Source organism: Suncus etruscus, chromosome 9 (genome assembly GCF_024139225.1).
Source record: "Suncus etruscus isolate mSunEtr1 chromosome 9, mSunEtr1.pri.cur, whole genome shotgun sequence".
Classification (NCBI taxonomy): Eukaryota; Metazoa; Chordata; class Mammalia; order Eulipotyphla; family Soricidae; genus Suncus; species Suncus etruscus.
The window spans coordinates 28,019,394-28,046,082 of NC_064856.1; the positions used below are offsets into that span (position 1 = coordinate 28,019,394).

The window sequence follows — 26,689 nt, forward strand, 5'->3', positions numbered from 1 at the left end:
TTCCTTGAAAACTGCATCACCATCTAAAATGTCCAGGGTACAAACCAGAAATCTCACTTCCTGACCACCAGGGATAGGAACTTAGGAGAAATCAGGACTGTCAGGGAGTAAAAGTTGGAATATTTTCAAGTAACAAAAAAGAAAAAGAAAAGAAATGTCTGGAAAGATAATACAGTGGACAAGGCACTTGCCTTGCACATAGGAAACCCAGGTTCAATCTCCAACATAATATATAATCCCTCAGCACCACCAACTGTAATCCCTGGAGTGCAGAGCCAGGCAGAAGCCCTGTGCCCTCACCCAAAAAATAAGAATGACCCAAGGAGATACCTCATATTTGTCCAGTACCCTGCCAATTGTATCTAAGTCGTAAAAAAACGTGCTTGCTGACTGAGTAGGGACTATGGGGACGGGCGGGGGTTCGCTGCTGCCTGCAGGGACTTGTTGGTATTGCTGGCATCTTCCTGGGCCCAGGTAATGCCACGGAACAGCGCATCCGTTTTTTGTTTTTTTGTGTTTTTTTTTTTTCTCTCATTAACTGCATCACCGCCCCCTCCCCGACCCTCTGGCTTTGGGGCTCCTGATCCACAGGCTTTCTCTCTACCTGTTCTTCCCCTTCTCCACTGGGAAGCCTCCGCAGTGCGCGCCAGCTCCTCGCAACAACATGGAAAAGAAACCGAAATAAAATCTTTCTGGTGGCAAAATTCAGTGAAGAAGGAGGGGAAAGTTTTAATCAAGTGGGTGTATTCTCCGGAGGGGAGTATGCACTTCATTTTCATTCATTTCCCTTCGATGAAAAGTTTGGTGCATTTTTATGATGTGGAATTTATAAGACGGCTTGGTTTAGGTAATCAGCTTTAATATTTATACTCTTAGGGAGAGAAATAGGAATCATTAGTAGGCATGCATAATTAATGAATAAATTATATTTCCCTTTGTTTTCTTCCAGGTACAAGGAAATGCTAGAACTAGTGATCTCACCCAGCCTTACTGTAAACAGGGATCGTCCTGGGAAACTGAAGCTGAACCACGCGGACGCTGATGTCTGGACTCTGAGTAACAGAGAAGGTAGGTTTCCTGTGGGGGATCCCCGCACCCCCTCCCCACCACAGATTAAAGTGAAGGACTTGTAGTCTTAGACATGCATCTTTTCCAAAGTCTCATCTCTAAGACCATTTCTCTTCCTGCTGTTGAGAGCGGCCTCTGGACCAAAACTTTGGCATACAATTTCTGTCTAGTCATTAGCGCTCAGCAAGTGCGTGCTCGTGTTCTGAATTTCCTGGCTGGGTCCCCCGTTCCAAGAACTGCCTTCACGCTAACGATCAGTGGGTTTCAGTGTCCTGGGCAGGGGGGTGAGGAGGTGTGTCCCATGGGTCCCTCCCTCTCCTTCTTGGAGTTCCTCACTGTGTTCCTTGCATCATGTTTTCGGGGGCTTTGCTGCTGGGACACGAATGCGTCTGCCTTTGGCTTTCAGGTTGGGTTGGAGTCAAGGAAGCAGAGGAGAGTTAAGCTGTGTAAAACTTATTGGCAAATGATGCAGCCTGACTAGTTTTCACCAGAACAATTCCAGCTATTGTTTGCTCTGTTTGGGAGCTGACAGCTTTCCTGGTAGAGCTCAGAGTGAGCAAAAGGCATTAAGCTATTATGTTTAACCAGTGAGCTTAACCCTTTCCTCCATGAGCCCAGGGAGCAGCTGCCCTGGATCCTGAGTTCCTTGAGCTGACTCTTGGTGTTTGCAGGTGACTCAGCTACTGGGCTTAGACACTCCAGTGTGGTCATAGAAAGTCCAAGATGTCTCTAGTGGCATAGGCCGTGTCAGGGCATTGGGTTTTGAGCAACTCTGGCATCCCAGGTGGTATTTGCTACCCCCAAGAGCCTGCATTTCCTTGTGGCTCATCCTGGACACTTGGCCCAGCTCCTATGCCCTCAGTAGGGGGTGCTGAGCTGAGTGATAGAAGCTGCTCCTCATTCCCCAGGAAGCACTTGTAGAGTTGGAAGTATTTTTGAGCACTGTCGTGTCTTCCTTTGGAAAAGAGGCACATCTATGCAGACTGTCTACCTTCAGAGCCAAGGAGGCGGGGACAGGTAGTAAGGGTCATTCAGAGTTGCAGCCCTTCTGGACAGTCATTGTCATCAGGCCCAGAGGAGCTTCCAGCCTCATTTTTTCAGCTGCTCAATGCAAAAAAGAAATGAGATGATGAGTATTTAATGTCCCGGAACCCCAAAGGGCATGGTCAGTAGTTAAGACCCTTCCTCCATGGTCCTCCTCCTCCTGCCAAAACACCACCTCCAATTCCAGACCTGCATCTGGTTGCCTGGGTGCATGTGGCTTACACCTTGTTTGCAATAAAAGTGTACTTGTGAAAATTGGGAGGGTTCACATAAAACATGGTATTTGTCATTTGTCATGTTGCCCTAAGTTTGCCTGAGATCACGTTCCCTCTGTGCTGCTCCCAGCCCCATTCCCTTTGCTCCTTCTCTTCAGGAGTATGTCCTTCATGGCACGCTGTGGGAAGCAGTGGGAATTTTAAGCAACCCTGCTCCTCCAGCTCCATGAGGACTGGGCATAACACACAGATGCCCCAACTCCCTGTGTTGGTATCAACATACAGATACTCCAACTCCCTGTGCTCTGTGCCTGGCACTAGCATAAAGACTTTATCACTCCAGCATGCTCTACATGAATGGCTCTGCTCCTCTGATAAAGTGTGTGCTATTGCCGACCTCCTCTGCAGAGGAGGAAACTGATGTTCAGAGACATGCAGCAGCTTTGCAGATTTGAACTAGGTGTTAACCTCAGAATATGCACTGAGCAGTACACTGTGCCACTGAGACTTGCTATCATGTGTTGCGTACACATGTGATGCTTGTCACATATTCCACATCTGTATCCATCAGGCTATTGGCAAGAGCACTGGGCAGTTTTAAATTAACCGCCCAGATTACGTTCCCACAGCTGGCAGTAGTGCCACAGATCACACATGGGCTCCAGAAGACACTTGGAAACTCAATGACCACTTTCTTCTGAGCTCTTGGGATCTCCAGAACTCAGCAGTCATCGCTACCAGCAGTGTTACCCAAACATGCCCTCTCTCTCCTTTCTTGTGACTGGGGCATCCATACCCATCTCAGTACCCTGGGTGCAGAGAGGGGGCTCCTAAATTCAGAATAGCCAGGGCCTGTGAAATCGAGTGGCACACATACAGTTTCTCACACATGCATCCACATTCACATTTATACACATCCACACATATCCAGCTGTACATTCACATGCGCACACTTTCTCATACGAACGTCCACATTCACACACATTCATTCATTGGTACATTCACACATATGCACCCTCCCACATGCATTCACGTTCACAAACACAACATGCACACTTTCTCACATGTTCATCTGTACACATGTGTGTGCATACACATATGTATTCTTTCTTGTACATGCATGTGTATGCACACATTCATTCACATACAAGAATACTGCCTCGCATATGTGTTCCCACACATTCATTATATGCACATGCAAGTCACATATATGCACACTTGCATACACTCATGTGTTCACACAGCTCAGGTTTATACTCACATTCACATATACATGCTCCCAAGCGTACTGTTGAGACAGGCCATGAGCCTGGTGCCTGAAAGCATGTTACTCCCTCATGAAGGCCTCCTGGGCCACTCTCCCTGCCCTACCCTTGCTTACCTCCTCCTAGTACCTTTTTTCCAGAACACAGTCTTTAATGAGGCAACCCCAGGGAGGCATGAACTGGTCTCCTTGTGCAAGGGACAAGGACCCGAAAACTCCCCACCTCCCATGGTGCTCTTTGCACAGCTCAGCCTTCTGGGCAGATGTAGGTTCCAGACTGGGGTCTGCATGATTCCTTCAGTGCTCTTTTGTTCTTTTATTTGTGGATGGGGAGAAGGGGTTGTACCACACAGCAGTACTTGGGACTTACTCCTACCTCTACTCTGGATCACTTTAGACCATTCTAGGGGGACCATATATGGTGTCAGGGATCAAATTGGGGACAGAGCATGCAACTGCTATGCTATTTGATCACAAAAGTCAATGAATGCCAGCATGTGTTTCTCCCTCTTGCACATCCACTGACCACTTGGGGGCCCTATTAATTGCAAACTGAGCAGTGTGAGTCTGTGTGGCTAATGAGTTTCTGGGGGCTCCCTAGAGCCTCCAGGTTTGTAAGCTTTCAGTTGCAAGGCCCTACTGTCAGCATTGCTCTTTGTTTACCTATGGACCTGGACCAGCGAATTTGCATTTCTGAAGTCTTGGGTCATTCTACTGCTGCTGCTGTGGGGACCATATTTTAGATATTCAGATCCAGCACTGCTTTAAACCTGGTTATACCCTGATGCCCTTTTCTAATATTTAAAACCAGATTTCCACCCCCAGTGAGTCTAGTTCAGTGATCAAGAGTGTGGTCCAGGCAGTGGAGTTCTAAAAATCTTTCTAATTTCTAAAAGCATTCAAGGTTAAGGCCACTATTCTAGATGTTGAGCTCCTCCAGTACAAAGGTGATTTTTTTTTATTTCTATGAATTCCCATATTTAAATTTCTGAAAATAATTAGTGCACAGCTCAGTGCCTGTCTGATGGGAGAGCCTTAAAAATTATTTGTGTGGGGAGAGATAAATGACTGAATAGATATTTGATGGGTGGAAGGATTAATGGGTATGTGAATGGATGGATGGATGAGTAGGTGGATTAATGGGTAGGAGAAGGCTGGATGATATATTGATATATGCGTGGGTAGATGATGGATGGGTGGAGAGAGGAACAAGCAGGGAATGGGTGTTTGGAAGATGGATATGGAGGGGATGAACATCTGGGTGGATGGATAGAGTAGTCATAAAGAATCCTCAAAAACTTTCTTTGGATATTTACTTTTAAACTTCAATAACATTTCTTTAACCTCCTTCTGGCTCTCATCTACATATCTGTAAAGTACTGATAATAACTTCTTCCGTAGGTTGTTCTGAGAATAAAAGAGAACAAATGTATAGTGTATAGCTTGTCAGAACCATAACAATCCTTTATTACTGTTTGGAGAAAAAAATTGAATCAAATATATCCCATATTCGGGAAGAAGGGAAAAAAGAGTTATGTTACTAAGAACGTAGTGCTAGTAGAGAAAAAAATTCTTTCTAAAAGTAGAAAGGTTTGGCAAACGCAAAGGCTACATCCCATCATTTCATCAAGACCAAACCAGTGCCTCAGGAGCAAGCTGAGCTCTTTTTTACCCTCTCTCCTACCTCCACACCTTGCTGTCTTAGGCAAGGCCAGTCGGTTTAGCCTGAGGCTGGTGGGTTTCGATTGGCTAAACCAGGTCACACTGCCCAGAGCTTTGCCTGTTTCCTCATTTGAGGAGACATAGATCAGTTTCTCCTTTGCCACCTTAAGGGGGTTTCCTGAACCATCTTTCCCTGCACAGTACATATATGACACTGACTGGGGGGAACCAAGTGTAGCAACCACCCATCTGGTACAGCCTGGTGTGGAGGAAGTTGTTGCCACCTCTTCACCAAAAAGACACAAACTCTCATTTCTCTCTGTGCCCTCGAGGGTGAAGAAATGCCTCCAGTGCATCTTTTGCTCTTTGGTCATACCCAAGCTCACCTGCTTGCTAATTTTCCTTTCAGTAATTTCATTTAAAAAAAAAGTATGACTTGGGGCCAGAGAGAAGCATGGAGGTAAGGTGTTTGCCTTGCATGCAGAAGGTCAGTGGTTCAAATCCTGGCATCCCATATGGTCCCCTGAGCCTGCCAGGAGTGATTTCTGAGCATAGAGCCAGGAGTAACCCCTCAGCACAGCCGGATGTGACCAAAAAAACAAAAAAAAAGTATGACTTGAAACCAATGAAATGAAAATGGAAATGAAAAGTTAGGGATTGGATGTCTTACTAGGAGTCTAGATTCATCTGTGATGATTCAAATTGAAGAATAAGTGTTTATGTCTCCCTGAATTCCTCAAACTCCAGGACAACCTGAACTCCATTATTTTTGTCACTTCCCTACCCCTCTAGAAAATGAATGGCATGCACACGGCCACTTAGTGAGAGCAGACATGGAGCACACACTCCTGATTTTGTGAGAATTGCGCCTTCCTGCTCCCACTCTCCCTGAGTTTGGGAGCCCGAGGCCACAGACAGACAGACAGACAGACAGACAGACAGACAGACAGACAGAGAAAAAGAGAGAGAGAGAGAGCTGAGAGAGAGCTGAGCTGGGTTCGTGTAGACTCTGGAAACTCTCAGCTCCAGGGGAATCCAGGTAGATCTATTAGAAGTGGCCCCAGGGTCTGATTAGTATGAGCTGTTTTCGGAATTATTAGCGTCTTAATCTTCCCAGTGAGAGGTGGAAACTGCATGAACATTCACACAGAGCTCTCAGATTTAATGGCTTAAATTAAGGGACTCCCCTTCCTCCAAGGCTAGGAAGCTAAGAAGTACCATGTCCAGCAGTTACCATTTGGCAGCTGTCTCCCTTATGCAGGCTTCGATGCAGCTCTGTGGACTCAGGGATTGGCCCATTCTATAGATGAGGAAACCCAGATTCAGGGATGTTCTAACAGGTACAGACTCACCATGGTTTTGTTTCCAGGAGGTGAAAATAAAAAGTTAACTTGGCCTTTTCCATTCAATCTGCTGCTTCCTTTGGAGAAAGCAAGGGCAGACTCATGGGTTGTAGATTGGGGAAAGGGTAGATGCTGAGACACATTGCTTGGATGAACAAATGGCTGCATAAGTTGGTGTGTCATTGCAACAATTCTTTCACACATACATACGCACATGCATGCACAATCACATGTGAATGTTCGTTCTCACACACAGATCCCAACTGTAGTTTCATCACATTGGAACTGGACCTTATGCTTTGTTCATTTATACCTATGACCTTATTGACTCTGACATGCATTTATAATTTCTGGAATAGAGATAAGTGATGTTTCACTTGTTTGAGGTTCTATATTTACTTCTGGTCTAAATTCTCTACAAAATATGGTTTCCGGGCCAGTCCCATTAGCATCAAGTTGTACTGCAGACTCGGAGTCTTATTTTAACAAGATCCCAAGGCACATCCTAAGCATATCATGACTTGAAAGACTGTGTTATAACCACCTCCTTGTCTTTGATGTCTTGTTGTAGCTATAATTGAGGGATTTGTGTGTGTGTGTGAGCGTGCGCACGCGCGCGTGTGTGTGTGTGTGTGTGTATGTGTGTGAGGGAGGGAGGGAGGGAGGGAGGAAGGGAGAGAAGGAGGGAAGGAGGGAGTGATTGTTTGCCATTCATTTCCTCTGCTAGATCGGAAGTTCCATAGGACAGGGAACAATTTTTGCTCTCTATTGTAACCCAAACCTGACACAAACTTGGCACATGGTAGACAAGGGATGGATGGTAGGAATGAAAGAAGGAAGGAAGAAGAAAGGAAGGAAGGGAGGGAGAGAGAGAGGAAGGAAGGGAGGGAGGGAAAGAGAGAGGGAAGGGAAGGGAAGAAAGGTAGACGGATGGATGAGTAGGTGTAAAGGAAAAGTGGATAGATGTATGGATGGGTTGATGGATTGATGGATAAATGTATGTATGTATATATGTATATATGGATGGATGGATGGATGGGTGGGGGTGGCATATGGACGGGTGGTCATATGGATGAATTGATAGATAAAAGGAAGAAAAGGTGTATGGACAGATTTATATATGTATGGGTAGAAAGAATGGTGCATGAATGAATGGGTGAGTGGATGGATATATGAATGAATGGGTGAGTGGAAGGAAGAGTGGATGGATGGATGGATGGATGGATGGATGGATGGATGGATGGAATAAAGGGTGGGTGGTTGGAAGGAAGGAATGGGTAGATGGATGGATGGAGGGATGGAGGGATGGATGGATGGATGGAAGGGTGGATGGATGAATGGGTGGGTGGGTGGGTGGGTGAATGGATGGACAGATGGATGGATGGTTTGGTGGATGGATGGGCAGATGGATGAGTGGATGGATGATGGAATGATAGAAGGATGGATGATGGATGGGTGGGTAGATGAATGGATAAATCGACAAATGTACATATCCCAGATGCTTTTATTTACTTATTTAGCTAAACTTTTTTTTTTGGTTTTTGGGCCACACGCAATGATGCTCAGGGGTTACTCCTGGCTATGCACTCAGAAATTGTTCCTGGTTTGGAGGACCATACGTTCATCCTGGATCAGCCGCGTGCAAGGCAAATGCTCTACCACTGCGCTATCACTCCAGCCTCTAGATAAACTTTTTTTAACCCCTAAGCATCTCTAAGAAACTAGGGGGAAATAGGAGGATTCAGAAGTACAAGGAAGAGAATCTTTGTCCCTCTCTGCTCTTGAAAGTCAGCTGCTCCAAATCAAAACAGCAATTTATCATCCCACACCACAGAGAATGGCACACATCACAAAGAGTAAGAATGGTTTGAATGTGGAGAGAAAGGGACTCTCTTCACTGCTAGTAAAAATGCTCTCTAGTCCAGCCTTTCTGGAAAACAATATGGATATGCCTCAAAAAAAAAAACTAGAAATTGAGCTACCTTACAATCCAGCAATACCACTCATAGGTATATACCCTAGGAATACCAAAACAGAACATAAAAATTCCCTCTGCATTCCTTTGTTCATTGCAGCACTACTTACAATAGCCAAAATCTGAAAGCAACCCAGGTGCCCGACAACAGATGAGTGGCTAAAGAAACTGTTATAGTGACACAATGGAATACTATGCATCCATTAGGAAACATGAAATTTGCTTATGCATGGATGAACATGGAGAGTATTATGCTGAATTAAATGAGTCAGAAGTAGAGGGATAAACATAGAAAAATCTCATTCATCTAAATAAAGATAGTGTGGGATCATAATCAGAGACAATAGAAATGAGGATTAGAAGGACCAATCCATGGCAAGATGCTTGCCACAAAAAAGTAGAGAATGCAGTTTGAGTAGAGAAGTCTTTAATATAAAAGGGACATTCATGGCACCCCTTCATTAGTAGTAGTGCAAATCACATTGAGAGAGAGAGGGAGAGGGAGAGAGGAAAAAAAGAGAGATGAGAGAGAAGAGAGAGTAGGTTGGGGAGGGTGAGTGGGAGGGAAGAGAGTAAACTGTTGACACTGGTGATGGAATTGTGCACTGATGAAGGTTGTTGTGCATTGTATGACTGTAACTCAATCACAAACAAGTGTATCTATAAAAAAATGTAGTATGAACAGCCTTGTAACCAAGTGTTTAAATAAGAAATTAAAGAAAGCCAGCTGCTCCATTTTGTGTGTGTGTGTGTGTGTGTGTGTGTGTGTGTGTCCACCCAACCCCAGGACAAGGGGAGACAGGAAAAAAGGGTTTGGCCATGAGCTATTTACTATGGAAACTGTGGACTAAGTCCCCACTGAGAACCTTCTACCAACCATGCCTATCAAGGAAGCTCAGTAATAGCAACAGGTTGAGAAGAGGAAGCTGGAAACAATGGGAAGTTCTTATCCACCTTCCAGACACCTTCTTATGCTGGGGCATTGACCATCTGGGTACAAAGTCTAAGAGGTATCATCTCTGCACTTTGCACCCATGGCTTCTTGCTTGCTACCTCTGAGGGGCATGGTTGAGAAAGTCACACATTATACCAGTTAAAGAAAGAAACAGAGGGCTGGAGCAATAACACAGGGGTAGGGTATTTTCCTTGTACACGACCAACCCAGGTTTACTACCCAGAATCCCATATGGTCCCTGAGCCCACTAGGAGTGATTCCTGAATACAGTCAGGAGTAACCCTGAGCAATGCTGGGTATGGGGGAAAAGGGAGGGAAGGAGGGAGGGGGAGAGAGGGAGAGAAGGAAGGAAGGGAGGGAGGGAGAGAGGGGGGAGGGAGGAAGGGAGGGAAAGAAGGAAGGAAGGAAGGAAGGAAGGAAGGAAGGAAGGAAGGAAGGAAGGAAGGAAGGAAGGAAGGAAGGAAGGAAGGAAGGAAGGAAGGAAGGAAGGAAGGAAGAAAACCATGTAATATGTGAAGGTAGATCTCCCCACACTTACTAAAGCCCTGAGGTTGTCAAAGAGACGCACAGATTTGCAAGCAGGAGAGAGGGAGACCACACATTCAGGCAGACCACTCCCCAGGGAATAGAGGCCCCACCTTCGAGGCAGACATGCAAATCAGGCCACCAAAACGAAGGGTAAAGTGGAATGCCAGGCCATATCCCTGAACCCCACATTTCTCAGAGCTCATAGAAAAGTTTCCATTAATTTCAATTTTTATGCATATTTATATGTATCTTAAACATATTTCAAAATTTTTAATTCAGTAATCTATGTATTCCTAAAACCATTATAATTTAAATGTGGGATTTTTTTTCCAATTAGGAGATAGTGAGCTGGTCCCTTTTTCATCCTGGGAAGCAGGAATGCAAGAGGCCCTACCTGGAACTGCCAAGGCAAGGGAGGGAATGCCAAGCTGAGGGACCCCTGCTGGGTGCCAGGGATCTCCCTCTGCAGCACTGCCCTTACAAGGTTCTTTCTTGTGTGGTACATAGTTAGAAATAGATTTCTCACCCCCCTTCTCACACCTGCAGCTTGAATGTGATTTCACACTGTCCTTTCTACCTTTAGCAGAATCTGCTGCTACTGTCTCTTCTACTGCTTCATAAACTTCTGACTGTCATCCTTACCCAGTGCTTGGACTCACCTCTGGGGCCAGCAAGGGGGTCATAAGGATCAGGAGAGTCCTGGACAATATGTCCAGTTCCCATGCACTGGCAGTGTAGATTGAGCAAGGCTCTTGGCTTTGGAACCCAGTACTCATCCGCACAGTGAGGAGTAAGGAGTTGGAGTCACCTGCCCTGTGACAACCTCCTGAGGGCACTAGGATCATGGCTGAGGCCACAAGCACTGGATGTGACACTGCAAGTGCATGCTTAAGGTCATGGTCATAAGGACAAAACCAGAAGCCAGGCTACTCAGATCTAGACTGAAAACTTTACCTGGGAGGACTGTGTGGCCTTGGCTGAGTTCTGGCCTCTCCAAGCTGCCTGGGGTGGAAGGTGACCAGATGATGGACTTGACTTGGGCACATGTTTAGATGACTCTTAGCATGTCCTGATGCATAAATGGGTTATATAATCATCATCATCATCATCATCATCATCTCATTCCACTCATAAGCATCCTTACAAGGTTTTTTCCTACTTCCTAGGAGGCACTCTATGCCCCCCCCAAAGAACCCCAGGTTATCACAAGTCTGGTCTCACACATACACACACACACACACACACACACACACACACAACGGTGATAGAGTTGGAATAGGACATTGCTTTCCTAGGCCTCTGGTACAGATGCTGCAAGACTGGGGGTCCTGGAGGCCCTGAAACTCATCTCAGGAGGCCCCCACCCAGATAACCCAGGACTTGTTCTCCCTCCTGGAGAGCTGACCAAGCAAGCTGGGGCAGTCAGTGTGGTTTGGGACAAGCAGCTCTTAAACAAGACACTCACAAACTATTCTTTAAAGATGGAAAATCATCCTCTTCAGGGCTGGGGAGATAGTACAGCGAGTTATGACATATACCTCAAATGTGACCAACCCCAGTTTTATCTTCAGCACCCCATAGGGTAGCCAAGTGTATGCCCTGAGCACTGTCAGGTGTGACCCCAAAACAAACAGGAAGCTCTTACTCGGTGGGCTCTCCCACCTGCAATCCCTCATTTCTCCCTCACTCCTGCATTGGCTCCTTCTGCTGGGGATTTGTGTCCAGGGGCAATGTATGGCAGCTGTCTGCGGGCTCAGCCCCTGACCCCCAATCTGCACTTTCCCTGTAGCCCAGAGGAGGGGTCCCTGAGTCCCCTCCCAATGCTGCCCCCATGGGAACACCCAGACTGGGAAAGGAGCCCTGGAATGAAAAGAACCGGATGGTATCTGCTCTCTTGCTCTCTGGGTTTCTAGAGGCTGCCTTTGAAGTCTCCATCCTTCAGCGGGTGTGTGTGTGTGCGCGCGCGCGCACGCGCGCGTGCATGTGAGAGAGAGAGAGAGAGAGAGAGAGAGAGAGAGAGAGAGAGAGAGAGAGAGAGAGAGAGAGAGAGAGAGAGAGAGAGAGAGAGAGAGAATACATGCCTTGGATTACCTCGGGACCTAACTCCCCGCTCTTAATTTTGGCCTCTTTGGCTCCAGGTTTTCATCTTTACTGGAAAGGGTGTTCCACTCAATGGCTTCTGTGTTGCTCAAGTATGACCAAGGAACCCCCATGTGGAACTCTGAGCATCACTTCCTATGGCCCCAGTGTGTGTGTGTGTGTGTGTGTGTGTGTGTGTGTGTGAGAGAGAGAGAGAGAGAGAGAGAGAGAGAGAGAAAGAGAGAGAGAAAGAGAGAGAGAGAGAGAGAGAGAGAGAGAGAGAGAGAGAGAGAGAGAGAGAGAGAGTACAGGGTTGGATCTGCCCATGGAAACCCTCATGTGTCCCTTTCTCCCCACAGGCAGCACCACGTCAGTCCCTTCGACCACCCCCCAATCACTTGCCCGGTAAGTACCCAATAGTCCCAGCTCCTGCACTGTCCCCCAGGCCCTCCAGAATGCAAAGACCCCCCAGCCAGCCCTCACTGTGTCCTGAGGGTCACCTCCAGCCCATAGCTCTGGGTCTCACTCAGCCCATCTGGAAGAAGATCCACTCAGGTTGCCTGTCCCAGAAATGAGCTAAACGGGGAAGAAAATTCCAGAACAGAGATCTGAAAGTGTTATCAGCTCTTAGTTCCTTTCTTCTCCTCCTATTTGGATTTCTCAGTCCCTCCCTCTCTTTGTTTCCCTCTCCTCCTTTCCCCACCATTACTCCCTCCCTTCTTAATTTTTTGTCCTCCCCCTCTCCCAGCCTTCCTCCTTTCTGCTTCCTCCTCTCATTCTTCTTCCTGCTCCAGCACTGGGTGTCAAGCCCCATCCAGAGCTCAGAGCACAGGAGAGGAATGAGATATAATGAATGTCTCCAAGAACTTCCAGAATTAGCAGGAAGTGAGGCAGTACCTTGGAGACTTCAGCACAGCTTTGGCAGGGACTGGGCAGTGGATATGTATGACACAGAGTCCTCCCAGGGTTCTGTCTTTGGGGAGCTGCAAATCTGCCCCCATTGGTATTGAGAGGTACCAAGAGAATATTACTCCTTCAAGAGCAGAAGTTCTCAGGCTTATTTGGCATAACACCTCTTTTGCACAAAAAAAAAAAAACTTCAAGATTATATAGAAATATTAAAGAGAACAGAAAGTGTCAAACAATTGCTAATCCTGGCCCTGAGACTCCTACTGGATCTTTCCAATAACCTAGAGCCAGAGAGATAATACAGAGAGTAGGGTACTTGTATTGCATATGGCAGACCCAGATTTGATCCACTGCATCCCATATAGTTCCTAAGCCCCAACAGGAGTGATCCCTGACTGCAGTCAGGAATAAGCTCTGAGCTCAGGTGTGGCCTCAAAAGAAAAAAAGAAGAAAAACAGTAACACCCCTGGAGATGGGATCACCTAGTTTGGAGTTCAGATTTCAACTGCAATGCTTTCATATCTGGGTACAACCATCTCTGGAAACTCCAAGAGTTTTTTTTCAATAGAACCCCAACCCTGATTCTAACCCTAAACTGAATTTAATCATAATTGCAACCATAACCTTAAACCTAACCTAAATTATGGCCCCGCTCTAACCCTAATCCTAATCTTAATCTTAACATACCCAAACCCAACCATACCCTAACTTTAATCAAAACCTAACCCTAACCAGTGGTTGGCAAACCGCGGCTCTCGAGCCACATGCAGCTCTTTACACTTTTAATTTGGTTCTTCTGTGTGCCGTTCGGCCACTTCAGAAGTCAGAATTTAGCTCCTAGCCTCTGTCAGTGTGTGCCCTGTGTGGCTCTCAAAATAAATTTCAATCGTGGTTTTGGCAAGATTTGGCTCAGTTGGGCCCGGAGAGATAGCACAGCGGTGTTTGCCTTGCAAGCAGCCGGTCCAGGACCAAAGGTGATTGGTTCGAATCCCGGTGTCCCATATGGTCCCCCATGCCTGCCAGGAGCTATTTCTGAGCAGACAGCCAGGAGTAACCCCTGAGCACCGCCGGGTGTGGCCCAAAAACCAAAAAACAAAAAACAAAAAAAAACAAAAAAAAAAGATTTGGCTCAGTTGAAAAAAAAGGTTGTCCACCACTGCCCTAATCCAATGCTATCCATAACCTTAACCTTAGTCCACCATAACCCAACCCTTATCTTAGCCTTAACCCTAAACCAAACTTAATCCTATCCTTAACCCTAACCCATCCTAATCCAAACCTAACCCTAATGTTAACTCTCATCCTACCTTGTCTTCTGGCCTCTCCTCTGGACGCTTAGGGATATGGTGAGCTGCTAAATTTGAGATCTAACTTGACTTTCTACCCTCAGACTTAGCTCCAATATCCTTTCTCTGCTTTTTAGTCTCAGGTGCCCTGCTTAATCCCAAGAGGAGAAATTGTAGACTGCTTTTATTTCTGTTTGTTTGTGCTGTGGATAGAACCAGGGCCTCACACATACAAAGCAAGTGTTCTATCACTGAGCCACCTTCCAGGCTGATAAATTGGTTATGTTAGAAGCAGGAGTTGATGGTTTCAGGTTTTTATCTTCAGGGATAGGCATAGATTAAGAGCATTTGCAGATGTGGGTCTCAGCTCAGCCTACCACTACCCATTGGATACATTACAGGCACACCCCAATGTAGGGGCCTTGATGCACCAAAGATTTTTCCCATGTTAGTCCTGGAATCTCCTGCTTTCACAAGTTTATTTTGCATTTTGGAACCAATTCCCTAATCCTGAATCATTATGGTTATCAAAATAATAATTACAATAATAATAATATAATGGCATAAGAACATCCTTTTAGAATTCCAGAAACCCTGATCCATCGCTCACCTTCCATGAGGCCATAGGGGACACTGCAGCTTTTCATATTCAGCCATCTGGGGAAGGACCTAAGCAGGGTGGGGTCAAGATCTGCCTCAGATGTCCCTCAAGATCCTCAGTGATGCATCCCCCCAATGTAGCCTCCACATTACTACTTCAGAAAAGATAATGACAGGGAAGGCTGCAGGGAAGAAAGAGTCCATGGGCCTGGCCTGGGCATGGCATGTGCATTCCATGGGCAGGTGTGTGCGTATATGTGTGTCTAGGGGGCAGCCCTGAATGCCAGGAGCACAGGGAATGTCATCATGATGCCCAGAAAGAGGAAGGGAGAAATAGGATTTGATTGTCCTGGAATGAACCAATTTCCCAATGAAGATGGGAGTGTTGATACAACTCCATGGAGATGGTATAGAATGCTAGCTAGGGCTGGTCAATTGACTCTCCTCCTCTTCTTCCACACAGATCTTGCCCACGAGTCCTGCCCAGCCAGCCTCCTGTGGCCATGGCAGCTTACGGCCAGACACAGTACAGTGCAGGCATCCAGCAGGCTGCCCCCTACCCGGTTTACCCACCTCCCTCACAAGCCTATGGAATCTCCTCCTACAGTGAGTACCACCCCACACACCCTGCCTGAGATCCCTGAGCCATCTTTATTGGGCCCTGTGGTCTTGACTCCAGGCACAGTAATAAATTGAGCAGTCTTGTTTGGAGTCGATAGAGAGTGGAGTGACCCATCAAATGTGATTGCACTGTCATCAGGGGCAGGGCTCAGTGAGGGGTTTTGTGCCTAGCAAGTTGATGCCCTTGGTTCAGGTTCTAGCACTACCCAAATACATGAACCGTCCTATAGACAGTATCAAGGCCTCTTGTTCGGGGAAGTTAGAAACTTGATCTAAGAAGGTTTTGGGAAAATAGAAATTAATGAGTCACCTATTGGGGAGTTTGCAACTATATGGACATCAGGAATGGCTGGTTCCAAAAGCTCAAGTGATGTCAGGAGGAAGATGATTCACTCCTTCTCCAGGTGCTTTTCTCTGAGTCAGCTTTGCTCCACATAGTCTCTTCTCACTTGACAGTGATGATAGGGTATGCACTTGTTCTGCTGCCTTTAGTCCAGCTCTCTGGTGGAAGATGCTTATGATCCTTTTCCAGGAGTGCATGGGAACTCCCCAGTGACCCTGTCTGGCCTATGCAGGGTCACATGGCATGCTAGGCACAAGGCCAGAGGATGGATAGAAAAGCGAGAGGGACTAAAGCACAGGGATTGTATGTGAGGCACTTGGAGCTTCCAGGGAAAGATGCAGTAATGGTTCCAAAAATGAGAGATACTTATTTGCTTAAAAGCAATGGATCCTCAGTGCTCAGAACTGGCAACTCAGAGAGCCAACTCCTCCTTCCAATGCTCCCCAGTATTTGTATCCACCAGACACTCCAGTGATGGGAGTGGAAGATGAAGGCACAAGTTAAGAGCTACTGGAGGAATTGGCTCATCCAGTTTTAGAGGCAGCATGTGCCCCTAATCTGCAGCAACATGCAAGATACCCAGTAGAGCCAATGGGGCAAAAACTGACATAAGTATAAGTCCCAGTGTGCCAAGTACAGGACTGGACTTTTTAGTTGTGTCTGAAGGCAGGAAAAGTCAGTGTCTGTCAGCTCACACTGTGGGTGGGAGGAGCTCCCTCAGACTTCATTCTTTATTCCATTCAGCTCTTTTCCTAAGTGGACAAGGTCCATCTACATGCAAAAGACCATCTCTGGAGTTCACCAACTCCAATGTCAGTACCCACCAGCATCCCCTTACAGAAACACTATAATCACCACATCTTTCTTTCACAGACAGGGAGGCATCAGTGGCAAATTTTCAATGCTATTCAGTTGGTTAAGAAAGGAGGAAGTAAGTGATTAACAGAGTTGGAATGTCATACAGGGTTGGTTTCAGGCAAGGTAGGATCCAGGGACTAAAGCACCAGTTTTCTTAGGAATTCATTGTTATGCTTCATCTGTGGCTTCAGGCTTGACACTGGGGCCAGAGATGGCCATGCTGCTCTCAATCAGGTCTTAAACTTTCCTTCATTACATTTCATCAGAGCAACAGAAAACAGGGCAAGCACTGCCAAACACACCTCAGATTCATGGTGCTATGGATTTTGTATCACTTTTTGGTCATTGTGTATGCAAAGCATTTTAATGTGGCTACATCCAGTTACACAGTCCCCTATGGGGTCATCAGCCCAGTTTAAGAAGCTCCACATGATAATACCAAGAGTCCCCACCATCTACTCAGGAGAGAGCCTCTCTTGGCCTTTTGGGTTCTCTCAGGAATCCCCTGGCCAACCCTAACCAGGCTCCAGGACAGAGAAGGTGGAAGACTTTGGAAGGCCACATCTGCCTGAATAATCATCACTGGAAAGTAAGCTCTGCAGAGGATGTGGAATAGATGTGAATGCAGGAAGGTTGGTCTCTAGAGAAGAAAGTACCAGGCAGAGGTGGAGAGGCCCTTCAGCTGGGTTCTGGTCCACCCAAATTCATGGTACTCAGAGAGTGCACAGAGTGCTTAAACAGGACATCTGCTTTCCACCTCCCCTTGTTTTTTCTGTGCCTCTGTTTTCCTAGATGCAAAAATCATGGTGTGTTTTGAGTATGAGCATAAATTTTTGTTTTTGCTTTTTTTTCCTCCCTTATTCTACCCTTTATTTATACATTCATTCATTTACCCTGGGAGAATATGGTAGATAGTCATGCAGAATGAGTGGTCCCTGAGTCTGTGGAGCTAACAGTCAAGAACTGACACTGGTCTAGACAAAAGGGAATGTAGCCTCTGGGTTTTTTATCTTTACCAGTAAAATACTGACTTTTTGAAGATTAGTTGCCACTTTTTTTTTCAGTTGCCACTTTTTAAATGGGAAATGTTTTTCCAATTTTTTCCAGTAACATTAGTTTCATCACTGTGTATAGTTTAAGAGCCTGTGTTTATACCACTTAAAAAACAGGTTCCTACACTGCATCCACCATGAAGCGCCAACCACCCAGCCCCTGGCCCCACCACCCTCTGCTTCTGCTTCTCACCCTAAAACTTCCATCCTGCGGTCAGAATGCAGTTGGTTTGGGGTTTGTTTCATCTGTTCTCTCGCTTTGTTTCTCTAAAACCCACATATGTATGACATCATCTGTATTTTGTCTTTCACCTCTATTTTTGCTTTGTATGATCCCTTGCCCCAGGTTGAGACAGTAAAAAAAAATCCTATATCAAGCATCTTCTTTCATAGATAGGGGAGCATCAGTGAACCCCACTTCATGTCTCAGGAGTGAGTGGTCTGAGTAATGAGGCCCTGTAACCTGGTTTTCCACATTCCCCAAATATCATTGACCTACCAGTTCCCTAAATTCCTCTGAATTTGTAACCTTCTCACACACATACAGCTCAGAGGGATAAAGCATTCAAATTTTAAGTATTATTCAAAGAACAGTATTGAGGCAAGAGAGGAAGGTCATAAATGAGAACAGAACAAAGAGGATTTTCAGGTTTCAGTGACCTAAAAGGCCTTTGTGTGGTACTGAAAAAGCTGCAGGGTAGAGAGGTGGGAGAACTCTGGGTATGGGGAGTGAGTTCACCTATGGAAAGGGCTAGAGAGAAAAAGGGAACATTGGTGCATGAGATAGAGAAAGGGATAGAGCCTGGGGGGCCTGAAGGACCTGAGATTAATCATTGGCAGGTTTCTAAGCTGGCTGCATGGTTTAGAGATCACCTCAGAGGAGCCAGAATGATAATACAGGGCTAGGACATTTGTCTAGCAAGCAGCCAACTTGGGTTTGATCTCCGGCATCTTTCCTTTGTGATGCCCTGAGTATATACAGGAGTACCCCCTAAATACTGCTAGGTGTGGTACAAAAACCATCCAGTATCAACTGGAGGTCCCTGAATACCACAGGTTATTCTTGGTGAGCCCCAGAAATCTAGTCACTGCTGCATCTCACACTCTCACATTGAACTGTTGGAATAATGGACAGCCAGGAATAGCCCTTGGGGGACCCCAACATTGCAAATGATCACCTTGGTGGGAAGTGCAGAGAGGTTAGGATGACAGAGATGCAAAAGGAGAAACAAGAAGCCTAGTTGAGAGATGGAGCCATGGGAGAGATGGAAATGGACAGATTCCAGGACAGCTATAGAAGTGGGGGTGATGTCCTGGCATCACATGAGTAATGATGATCGTCATGGTACTGCTGCCTCCCAGAGTTCCCAGAACCCCATGGCCTCAGCTCTTTTAGTCCCCACATACACACCTTCCACATCCTCCTCCCTGGGACTAGATAACTAGAGTCTCAGGAGGGTTGAGAAATGCCCAAGGCCACCCCATTGGGGGCAGGGGTGTCGAACCAAGCAGCTGGACTTGGCAGAACCCATTTTTGACCCTTGATTTGAAGTATCTGAGCCTTAGGGGTTTTCCTGGACATGTGTGGGTTCCCTCCCAGCCCCATTTCTCCAGGAAAACTTGTCCAGTCATGCATATTACCCCTAATTGACAACCTGGATGACAACCCAGAAAAAAAATGAAGCTGTCTAGGCTTTCCGTTCACAAGAGAAGGCTGGCTCCCTTTGCCAGGCAGTCTTCTTATATGAAAACAACAGATGGTGCAGTTAGTAGTAGAGTCTGTTCCAGGGAAATGCAGTGGAAGTGGTGAGTGCCCATGTCCTGTGCCTTGCAACTCAATTCACACCCACCTCCTAAGACCCTGGAAACCCATTTGGAACACCTCTTTCATACAATAGAGAAATGCTCCAGCAACTCGCTATGTGGTGAGGTTTAAATAAGATTATCTAAATTGAGAAGGTTCAGTTCACTTCTATGAAGGCCATGAAGATAGAATTTTCAGCTTTGTGGACCAAACCATCTTAGTCACAACTCCTCAGCTCCATCTTTGGAAGCACATCAACCAACATGGAAACTCCTGGATGTGACTGTGTTCCAATGAAACTTTATTGACACAAACAATAAGTGGGCCAGATTTGACCCATAGACTTGAATGTATCAGCCCTTAATCTGAAGGAAGAGTTTAGCTCCCAGGGCCAGCCCTTGGGAAAGGCCTTTCGGTGCAGTAGAAGTAAGTGCCTGTAATATACCTGTTGTTGAAGAGTGACAGGCAGGGTAAGCCACTTCCCCTCCCAGATGCCTGTGCCCCAGCAAGCCGTGTTTGCTCATTGTCTGGAAGGACCTTGTTGAATCTTGTTAGGAAACGTTTTTCCCTTGTCTTTGGCAGATAGCCTTTGTTTAAATAGCTGCAGGGAAAGAACACAATTGAGTAAACTCGGGCAAGGAGGGTAGGAGTATAGTGGGTTTTTTTTTTCTTCTTCTTCGATTTACTGTGCAGCATTTAAGGCACAAGTTCTTAACTGCATGAAAAATAGCCTGGAAGGACCAGAGCAGTGGTGCAAGTGTTAGGGCATTTGCATTGCATGTGTAACCTAGGATGGACTGCAGTTCGATCCCCCAGAGACCCATATGGTCCTCCAAGCCAAAAGCGATTTCTGAGCACAGAGCCAGGAGTCACCCCGAGCATCACCGGGTTTGGCTCAAAAAATAAAAAATAAAAACTAGAAATGAAGGTCATGAGCTAGAAGAAAGTGTAGAGGTGAAAGAATATGCCAGCACCACATAGTTGCCCACCCATCAGGCATCACCAGATGCAGCCCTGGAGGTCCCCCAAATCTTGCTCTAAGACCTCAGGTAATCCTCAGTACCACAGGACCAAGTGTCTTTGCATCCTCAGGCCTCACATGAGAAGCTGATCTGATTAGCTGAGAACTGCTGAAAAGGACCTCCCGGTTCCCTAAACATCATTTAGGAATCCCCAATCAAGGTGAAAGACTTGGATGGCTCCAGTGGAGTTAATATAATGATCCCCTGAGTCCAGCTCCTGGCACACTGTGGACCTCCCCACCAACAGGAATTGCTCTAGTAGCCCATGGCTACTTTTTTTTAGTTGTTTATTTATTTATTTATTGGCGTGGGGGCCACAACCAGCTATGCTCAGAGGTTACTCCTGGCTCTGAGCTCAGAAATCGCTCCTGGCAAGCTCAGGGGACCATATGGGATGCCAGAAATTGAACCGGGTTCATCCCAGGTCGGCGCATGCAAGGCAAATGTCTTACCGCTATGCCCATGACTACTTGCAACTAAGATTAGCTGGCAGGTTCACTGGGAGTAAAGCTCATGGACTTTTAAGCATTTCTTTCTCAACTTGGGCAACTTCACAGTCACAGGTATGCTGATAACTATGACAGTGAAGTTGGAAACTGAACTTCCTCAAGTCTCATTTCTAGAATCTACATTTCTTTAGCTGCTTCTGTCAAGCAAATACCAGCCACACTGAAGACTCAGCACATGTCCCCCACCTCCATGTTTAGTTCTGAGTCCACCACAGTACTTCTGGATTTCTTAACAAGGAAGTGGGCACTGCCCAAACAGAGAAGGAATCTGTTGGCTTTCGATGGTGAAATTGGAAACGCAGGAAGCATAACCATAGACTTTCCGTGTCTCTCTTGCAGAAAATCCCGTGATAACTTCCCATTGCTGCTCAGGAAAGCAGAGTAGCCTGACCTTTAGGTTGCCTCTGAAATGCCCAGGCTGGTAATTCTCTTCTTTAGAATTTCATGGCCACAGGAAACTGGGACTCTCCTTCAGCCCAGAGTTTCATGCATAGAGTAAGCATTCTCAACTGAAGCCAGTAGGTTTTTCTAAGAACACAGAGAACTCTTTTAAAACTTGGAAATGGCCGCACTTCAGGCAGGTTCAGAGATGCTACACTGACTGCACCCGGATCCCTGTTCTACGGGGATCCTTGAGATGATCATACATGGTGTGCAGAGCAGTGTGGCCACACATTCATTTTCACATGCATTGTGAAAGCCAAGCACAGATGCATGATTCTAGCTTCTTAGTCCTTCTGTGAACCCAGCCAAGAGTTTTAAAGTCAAGTGAATTTTTAAAGACTGAAGAAAAGGAATCTTAGCAAAGGTATTCCAGGAGTCCTAAATGCCCAAGCAGATGACACATAAGTGATTAGACTTGGGGAAGCCTGAATTTCAGCTAGATCATGCCTATTTTGTTTCTGAGAAAAATCAAGGCACCTCTCTCAAGTGGAAGGACCTATCTAGGTGATCCATCTCCCAGACAGGATGAGAAATGGGATCATAGAGTCAATGGAGAATTCAAACACAGCCAAGCTCATAGTGGCTCTCTGCTTAGAGATGGTGCTTAGATCTCTGCTTAGAGAGCCACTCCTGACCCTCAGCTAGGACCAGCCTGCCTCTGCCCTCTCCACTCACATCCACCCCAACAACACTGTCCTTCTGACTCTCCCCAATGACCAGTCTTGCCTCAGAACCTTGTTGTAAGGTCTCCCTTCATAGGACCTCATGCCCTGCTCCCCCGACCCATCTTTCCTCTGGCCCCATGGAATTTCCCCAGGTCATATACTCAATTCCCTTCCACCAACTCTCCTACCACCTTCGCTGCTTGTTTCTTCTCTAGGCTGACCAGGTCACTAAACACCTTTCCAGGAAAACAACAATGGAGCTGAGTGATAGGGGGTGAAAGAGCCTTCTCTGGGTGAAAAAGAGGGCAGTAGAGGTACAGGCAGAGACCACCATGCATACAGGTTTCCAAGGCTAAAGGTTTAAGATGCTATTCTTTTGTCATTTGGTCCTTATCTGCAAAACACACACACACACACACACACACACACACAGCCTAGAATTCCCTTTCAGGGCTCTGAGCTGATGAGCAAAGGAACAGAAAATTATTCCTCCTTTGAACTTCCACTGAACTACAGGAAAGGATGGGAGCAGTGAGCTTGCAACTTGAGTGGATAAGTGAGCAGAGGGTAGAGCCCCTGAAGCCTGCCCTCAGGGGCTCCACTTCTAACTTTTTGGCCCAAGCCCATCCTTTTTATCCACTGATCACTCCCTTCCTTTGCAGAGGTGAATGGGTAAGGAGGTGGAAACCACAATTACAAAACCATCCCAAGCACTCGAAGTGGTGTTAAAAGAAATGCAAGTTACAACAAGATAGAGATGCTTTTACACCCATATTCTGAGATAAGTTGAATGTGATGGTGCATCTGATACAGAATGTGAGAGAACATTTGCTCATTATATAGAAAGTTTAGCTCCCTCCCGTTAAGGTGACACCTTTTAGAAATGTCTATGAAAATATGAGGTATTCTGTGGTGTCGCAGAGAGTGCTAAAATGCAAGAGTGCTCAATTGCTTTACATACAGGAGCCCAGCTGCAGTTCCCCTCAGCACCTCTTCAAGTTCCCCTAAGCACTACTAAAAGTGCTCACCCCTGAGCACCAAGCCAAGAGTTGATCCTCTAAGCACCACCAGGTGGGGTACCAACAACAATAGCAAAAGTAATTGAGGTATGTCTTGCCCTTGGACTAAGCTACCACCAACCCACTATTAGCATTTTAAAAAGAAGAATATGTATTGTGTTGTATATGATTGTGATGGTATCACACACATTCTCTATATATTAGCTTACACATGAACTAAATAAGTCCAGAAAAAATATATAGACGATGATGATAATAACAGAGGCTACTGTAGGAAGGGATATAGAGGTTAGGCACTTCTTAATTTTCTACCATAATTTCATTCATTATGCATTCATTAATAATTTTATTTATTGCATTTATGATTGAAATGCTGTACATTGTGATAGACTCCTGACCATGTTGCAGAACCCCTCCCCCATACACCCCCTTTTAAGCTAGAGCTCATGGACCTAGGCCTTATACTTAGGAGACAAGAGTTAGGCTTGCCTGAGAAGAGGGCAAATTGTAACTCGAAATTTGCATGAACCACTGCCCTCCTGTGGGAGAGGAGCAGAGCATGTGGCAGGGTTAAGTGGCTTTACCTCATTGGCGGAAGAAAGTGTCACTGAGCCTTCACCCATGAAGGGTGAGCTACACACTAGCCATCTTCGAGTCAGACAGGGAGCAGGAAGTGGAGCCAGTGCTGGGAATAGAGACTCACTGGGTTGCTGTCCCCCTCTCTAGGTTCCATCAGTTCCTAGGATACCAAAGCACATCTTCACTGAAAACATGAGATCTTACAACCAGCCCTGGAGACTCCAAGAAAGTCTCTGGGAACCCCACAACTTTAAGCTCTTGTCACTAGAAAGACAAATCAGTGTTGCAAGTTCAAATGGTTGATCTAAAAAAGATCCAAGTGCAGACTTTCTTAGATGCAATCTCTTGATTGTTTTTTGGTTTTGGGGTCACACCCAGCAGCGCTCAGGGGTTACTCCTAGCTCTATGCTCAGAAATCATGCCTAGCAGGCACAGGGAACCATATGGATTGCCGAGATTCGAACCACCGTCCTTCTGCATGAAAGGCAAACGCCTTACCTCCATGCTATCTCTCCGACCCCCTAATCTCTTGATTTTTATAATCAAAAGTGACTGATTTTGATTTCCCTTTAAGACATGTTAGACAAACAGAAAGTGTGGGTCAGCTTCCCCCAGCGCCCAAGTCACCAATTTACACCCTGGAGAGGAAGTCATTATAAAGGGGGGCCTGGTAGCTCTTATGTAGTTGTGGATGATACTCCTGAATTTTGGGTCCTTGATGCTTCTTTTTCTTTCTGCCCAGGCATCAAGACAGAAGATAGTTTGAATCATTCCCCAGGCCAGAGTGGATTCCTCAGCTATGGCTCCAGCTTCAGCACCCCAGCCACTGGACAGAGCTCGTATGCCTACCAAATGCACGGTGAGTGCTGCGCCAGCCTCTCCCTGTATCTCTGTCTGGGGGAGCATCAAGATGGCTTGAGCGCCTACTGTATGCCAGAACCTATCTGTTCAAAGAATTACGAGGGGTGGAGAGAAAACAGACCTGTGAGCTGCCTTCATAGCAGTTATGTGGCAGGATAGAAAAAAGAGATCTTTGGCAGAAGGTAAAGGCAATGGAACAAGCAGACGTGGTATTTGGGGATGAGAGTAGTAAGCCTTGATGGATCAAGAGAGATGAGCTGTATCACTGGATTATGTTATGACGTAGGGGAAATTATTGGAAGTGATGACCCTGGACAGCAACATATTGGGGATGAGCAACAGTCATAGCAAAGCAGAGAACTGTCTTTTTGGAAGAAGCAGTCTGTCAGTATATGTGTATTCCATCCATCCTCATAGTGCAATACTCTTGTCTATATTTCTTTTTTTTGGGGGGGGCACACCCATTTGATGCTCAGGGGTTACTCCTGGCTAAGCGCTCAAAAATTGCCCCTGGCTTGGGGGGACCATATGGGACGCCGGGGGATCGAACCACGGTCCTTCCTTGGCTAGCGCTTGCAAGGCAGACACCTTACCTCTAGCGCCACCTCACCGGCCCATTGTCTATATTTTTTATGCCTTACATTAGACCTCTGACTACTCGTTCCAAGTTTGTGACTTTAAACACATCTTCTCCCTCCCTCAGCCTTGTCCTTGTCACTGTTTCTTGTTGGTTTTTGTTTTATGTTTGTTTGTTTTGGTATCTTGGATTGTTTTTATTCCATGGGGGGCCAGTTGTGTCTTTGTCTCACTTAGTTTCATGGGCTCAATTAAAGTCCAATCATGTGATCCCAGATGGCAAGATATCCACACTTCTTCCTGCTGAGTAACTCCATAATCCTACACACAGCTTCCCCACTCTTGCTGTCGTGAATAACACTGCCACCACTGAGGGAGCATAGAACATATCAAATTCCTGTTTCCATTTCTGTCATCCTGTCCTAGAAATGGAGTTTTGGGGTTTGATTCTGGGTCTTTATGGTGGGACTCGGTGCTTTGGAGCATTCTGTATGGCTTTAAACTCTGGTTGCACTGATACACATTCCTTCCAGAAATTTCTAAGCTTCCTTTCACCTCTTCTTCCCAGAACTTTTTACCCTTCATCTTCCCAACAGGGGTGAAGTGACAGCTCTTGTAGTTTCATCTGCATTTCCCTGATGATCAGTGATGCTGAGTATCTTCTCCTGGGCATATTGACTGTTTTATTGTCCTCTTTAGAAAAGTAACTTAAAATTCTAACTTAAAAAAATAAAATTATGTGTGTATGGGGTTGTTATTAAGTTGTGTTTTTATTGGATTTTATTTAGTTTGGAGGCCATACTAGCTATATTCAGGGCTTCCTTCTGACTCAGGAATCACTGTTGGCAATGCCCAGGATACTCTGTCAAATGCTGGGGTTTGAGTCTGGGTTGGCTACATACAGGAAAAATGACCTACCTGGTGTATTATAAAACTGGCCCTAAATTGTATTGTTTTGGTGGATTTTAGAGATAGTTGGTTTACTAAAACATCCTCCCAATGTGTAGGCATCTGTTCTATCCTGTTCATCATTTTGAAGGAAAAATTGAGGCCCATTACAGAAGCCAGAGAGGTTGACGTTGAGTCAAGGGCTGGTGGAGAGAGTTTGGTGGACAGGCAACCAAATCACTTAGAGTCTTGAGATTATGGGTTGGAGTGGCTTTGGTTTCAATGTGAGGGATTAAGCAAGCCCGTTGTGGACTCAAATCCAAGTTGGTGGTGGAGACATTGGCCGTGTATAAACAGTTGGGTGGGTAGAAGTTTTAGCTTCTCCAATTTCCTAGATTAACCTTAGAAAAATCGGAAGAATCTCCAATGTATTATTTATTTTTGTTTAGGAGTCACACCTGGCAGTACCCAGGGCTTACTCTTGGTTCTCACTATTAGTGAGGCTAAGAGGACCATATTA

At 45.9% G+C, this 26,689-nt stretch overlaps 1 protein-coding gene across 1 annotated transcript in view; it reads left to right on the top strand.

Annotated features, from left to right (window-relative positions):
• The first annotated feature begins 959 nt into the window (after nt 1–959).
• EYA2 (EYA transcriptional coactivator and phosphatase 2) overlaps nt 960–26,689 on the top strand; it is a 139,748-nt gene continuing 114,018 nt past the window's right edge. The window contains exons 1-4 of the mRNA XM_049780514.1: nt 960–1,068; nt 12,493–12,538; nt 15,392–15,534; nt 24,587–24,703. Coding sequence (XP_049636471.1) covers nt 960–1,068; nt 12,493–12,538; nt 15,392–15,534; nt 24,587–24,703 — 415 coding nt within the window. The remainder of the gene's footprint in view (nt 1,069–12,492; nt 12,539–15,391; nt 15,535–24,586; nt 24,704–26,689) is intronic.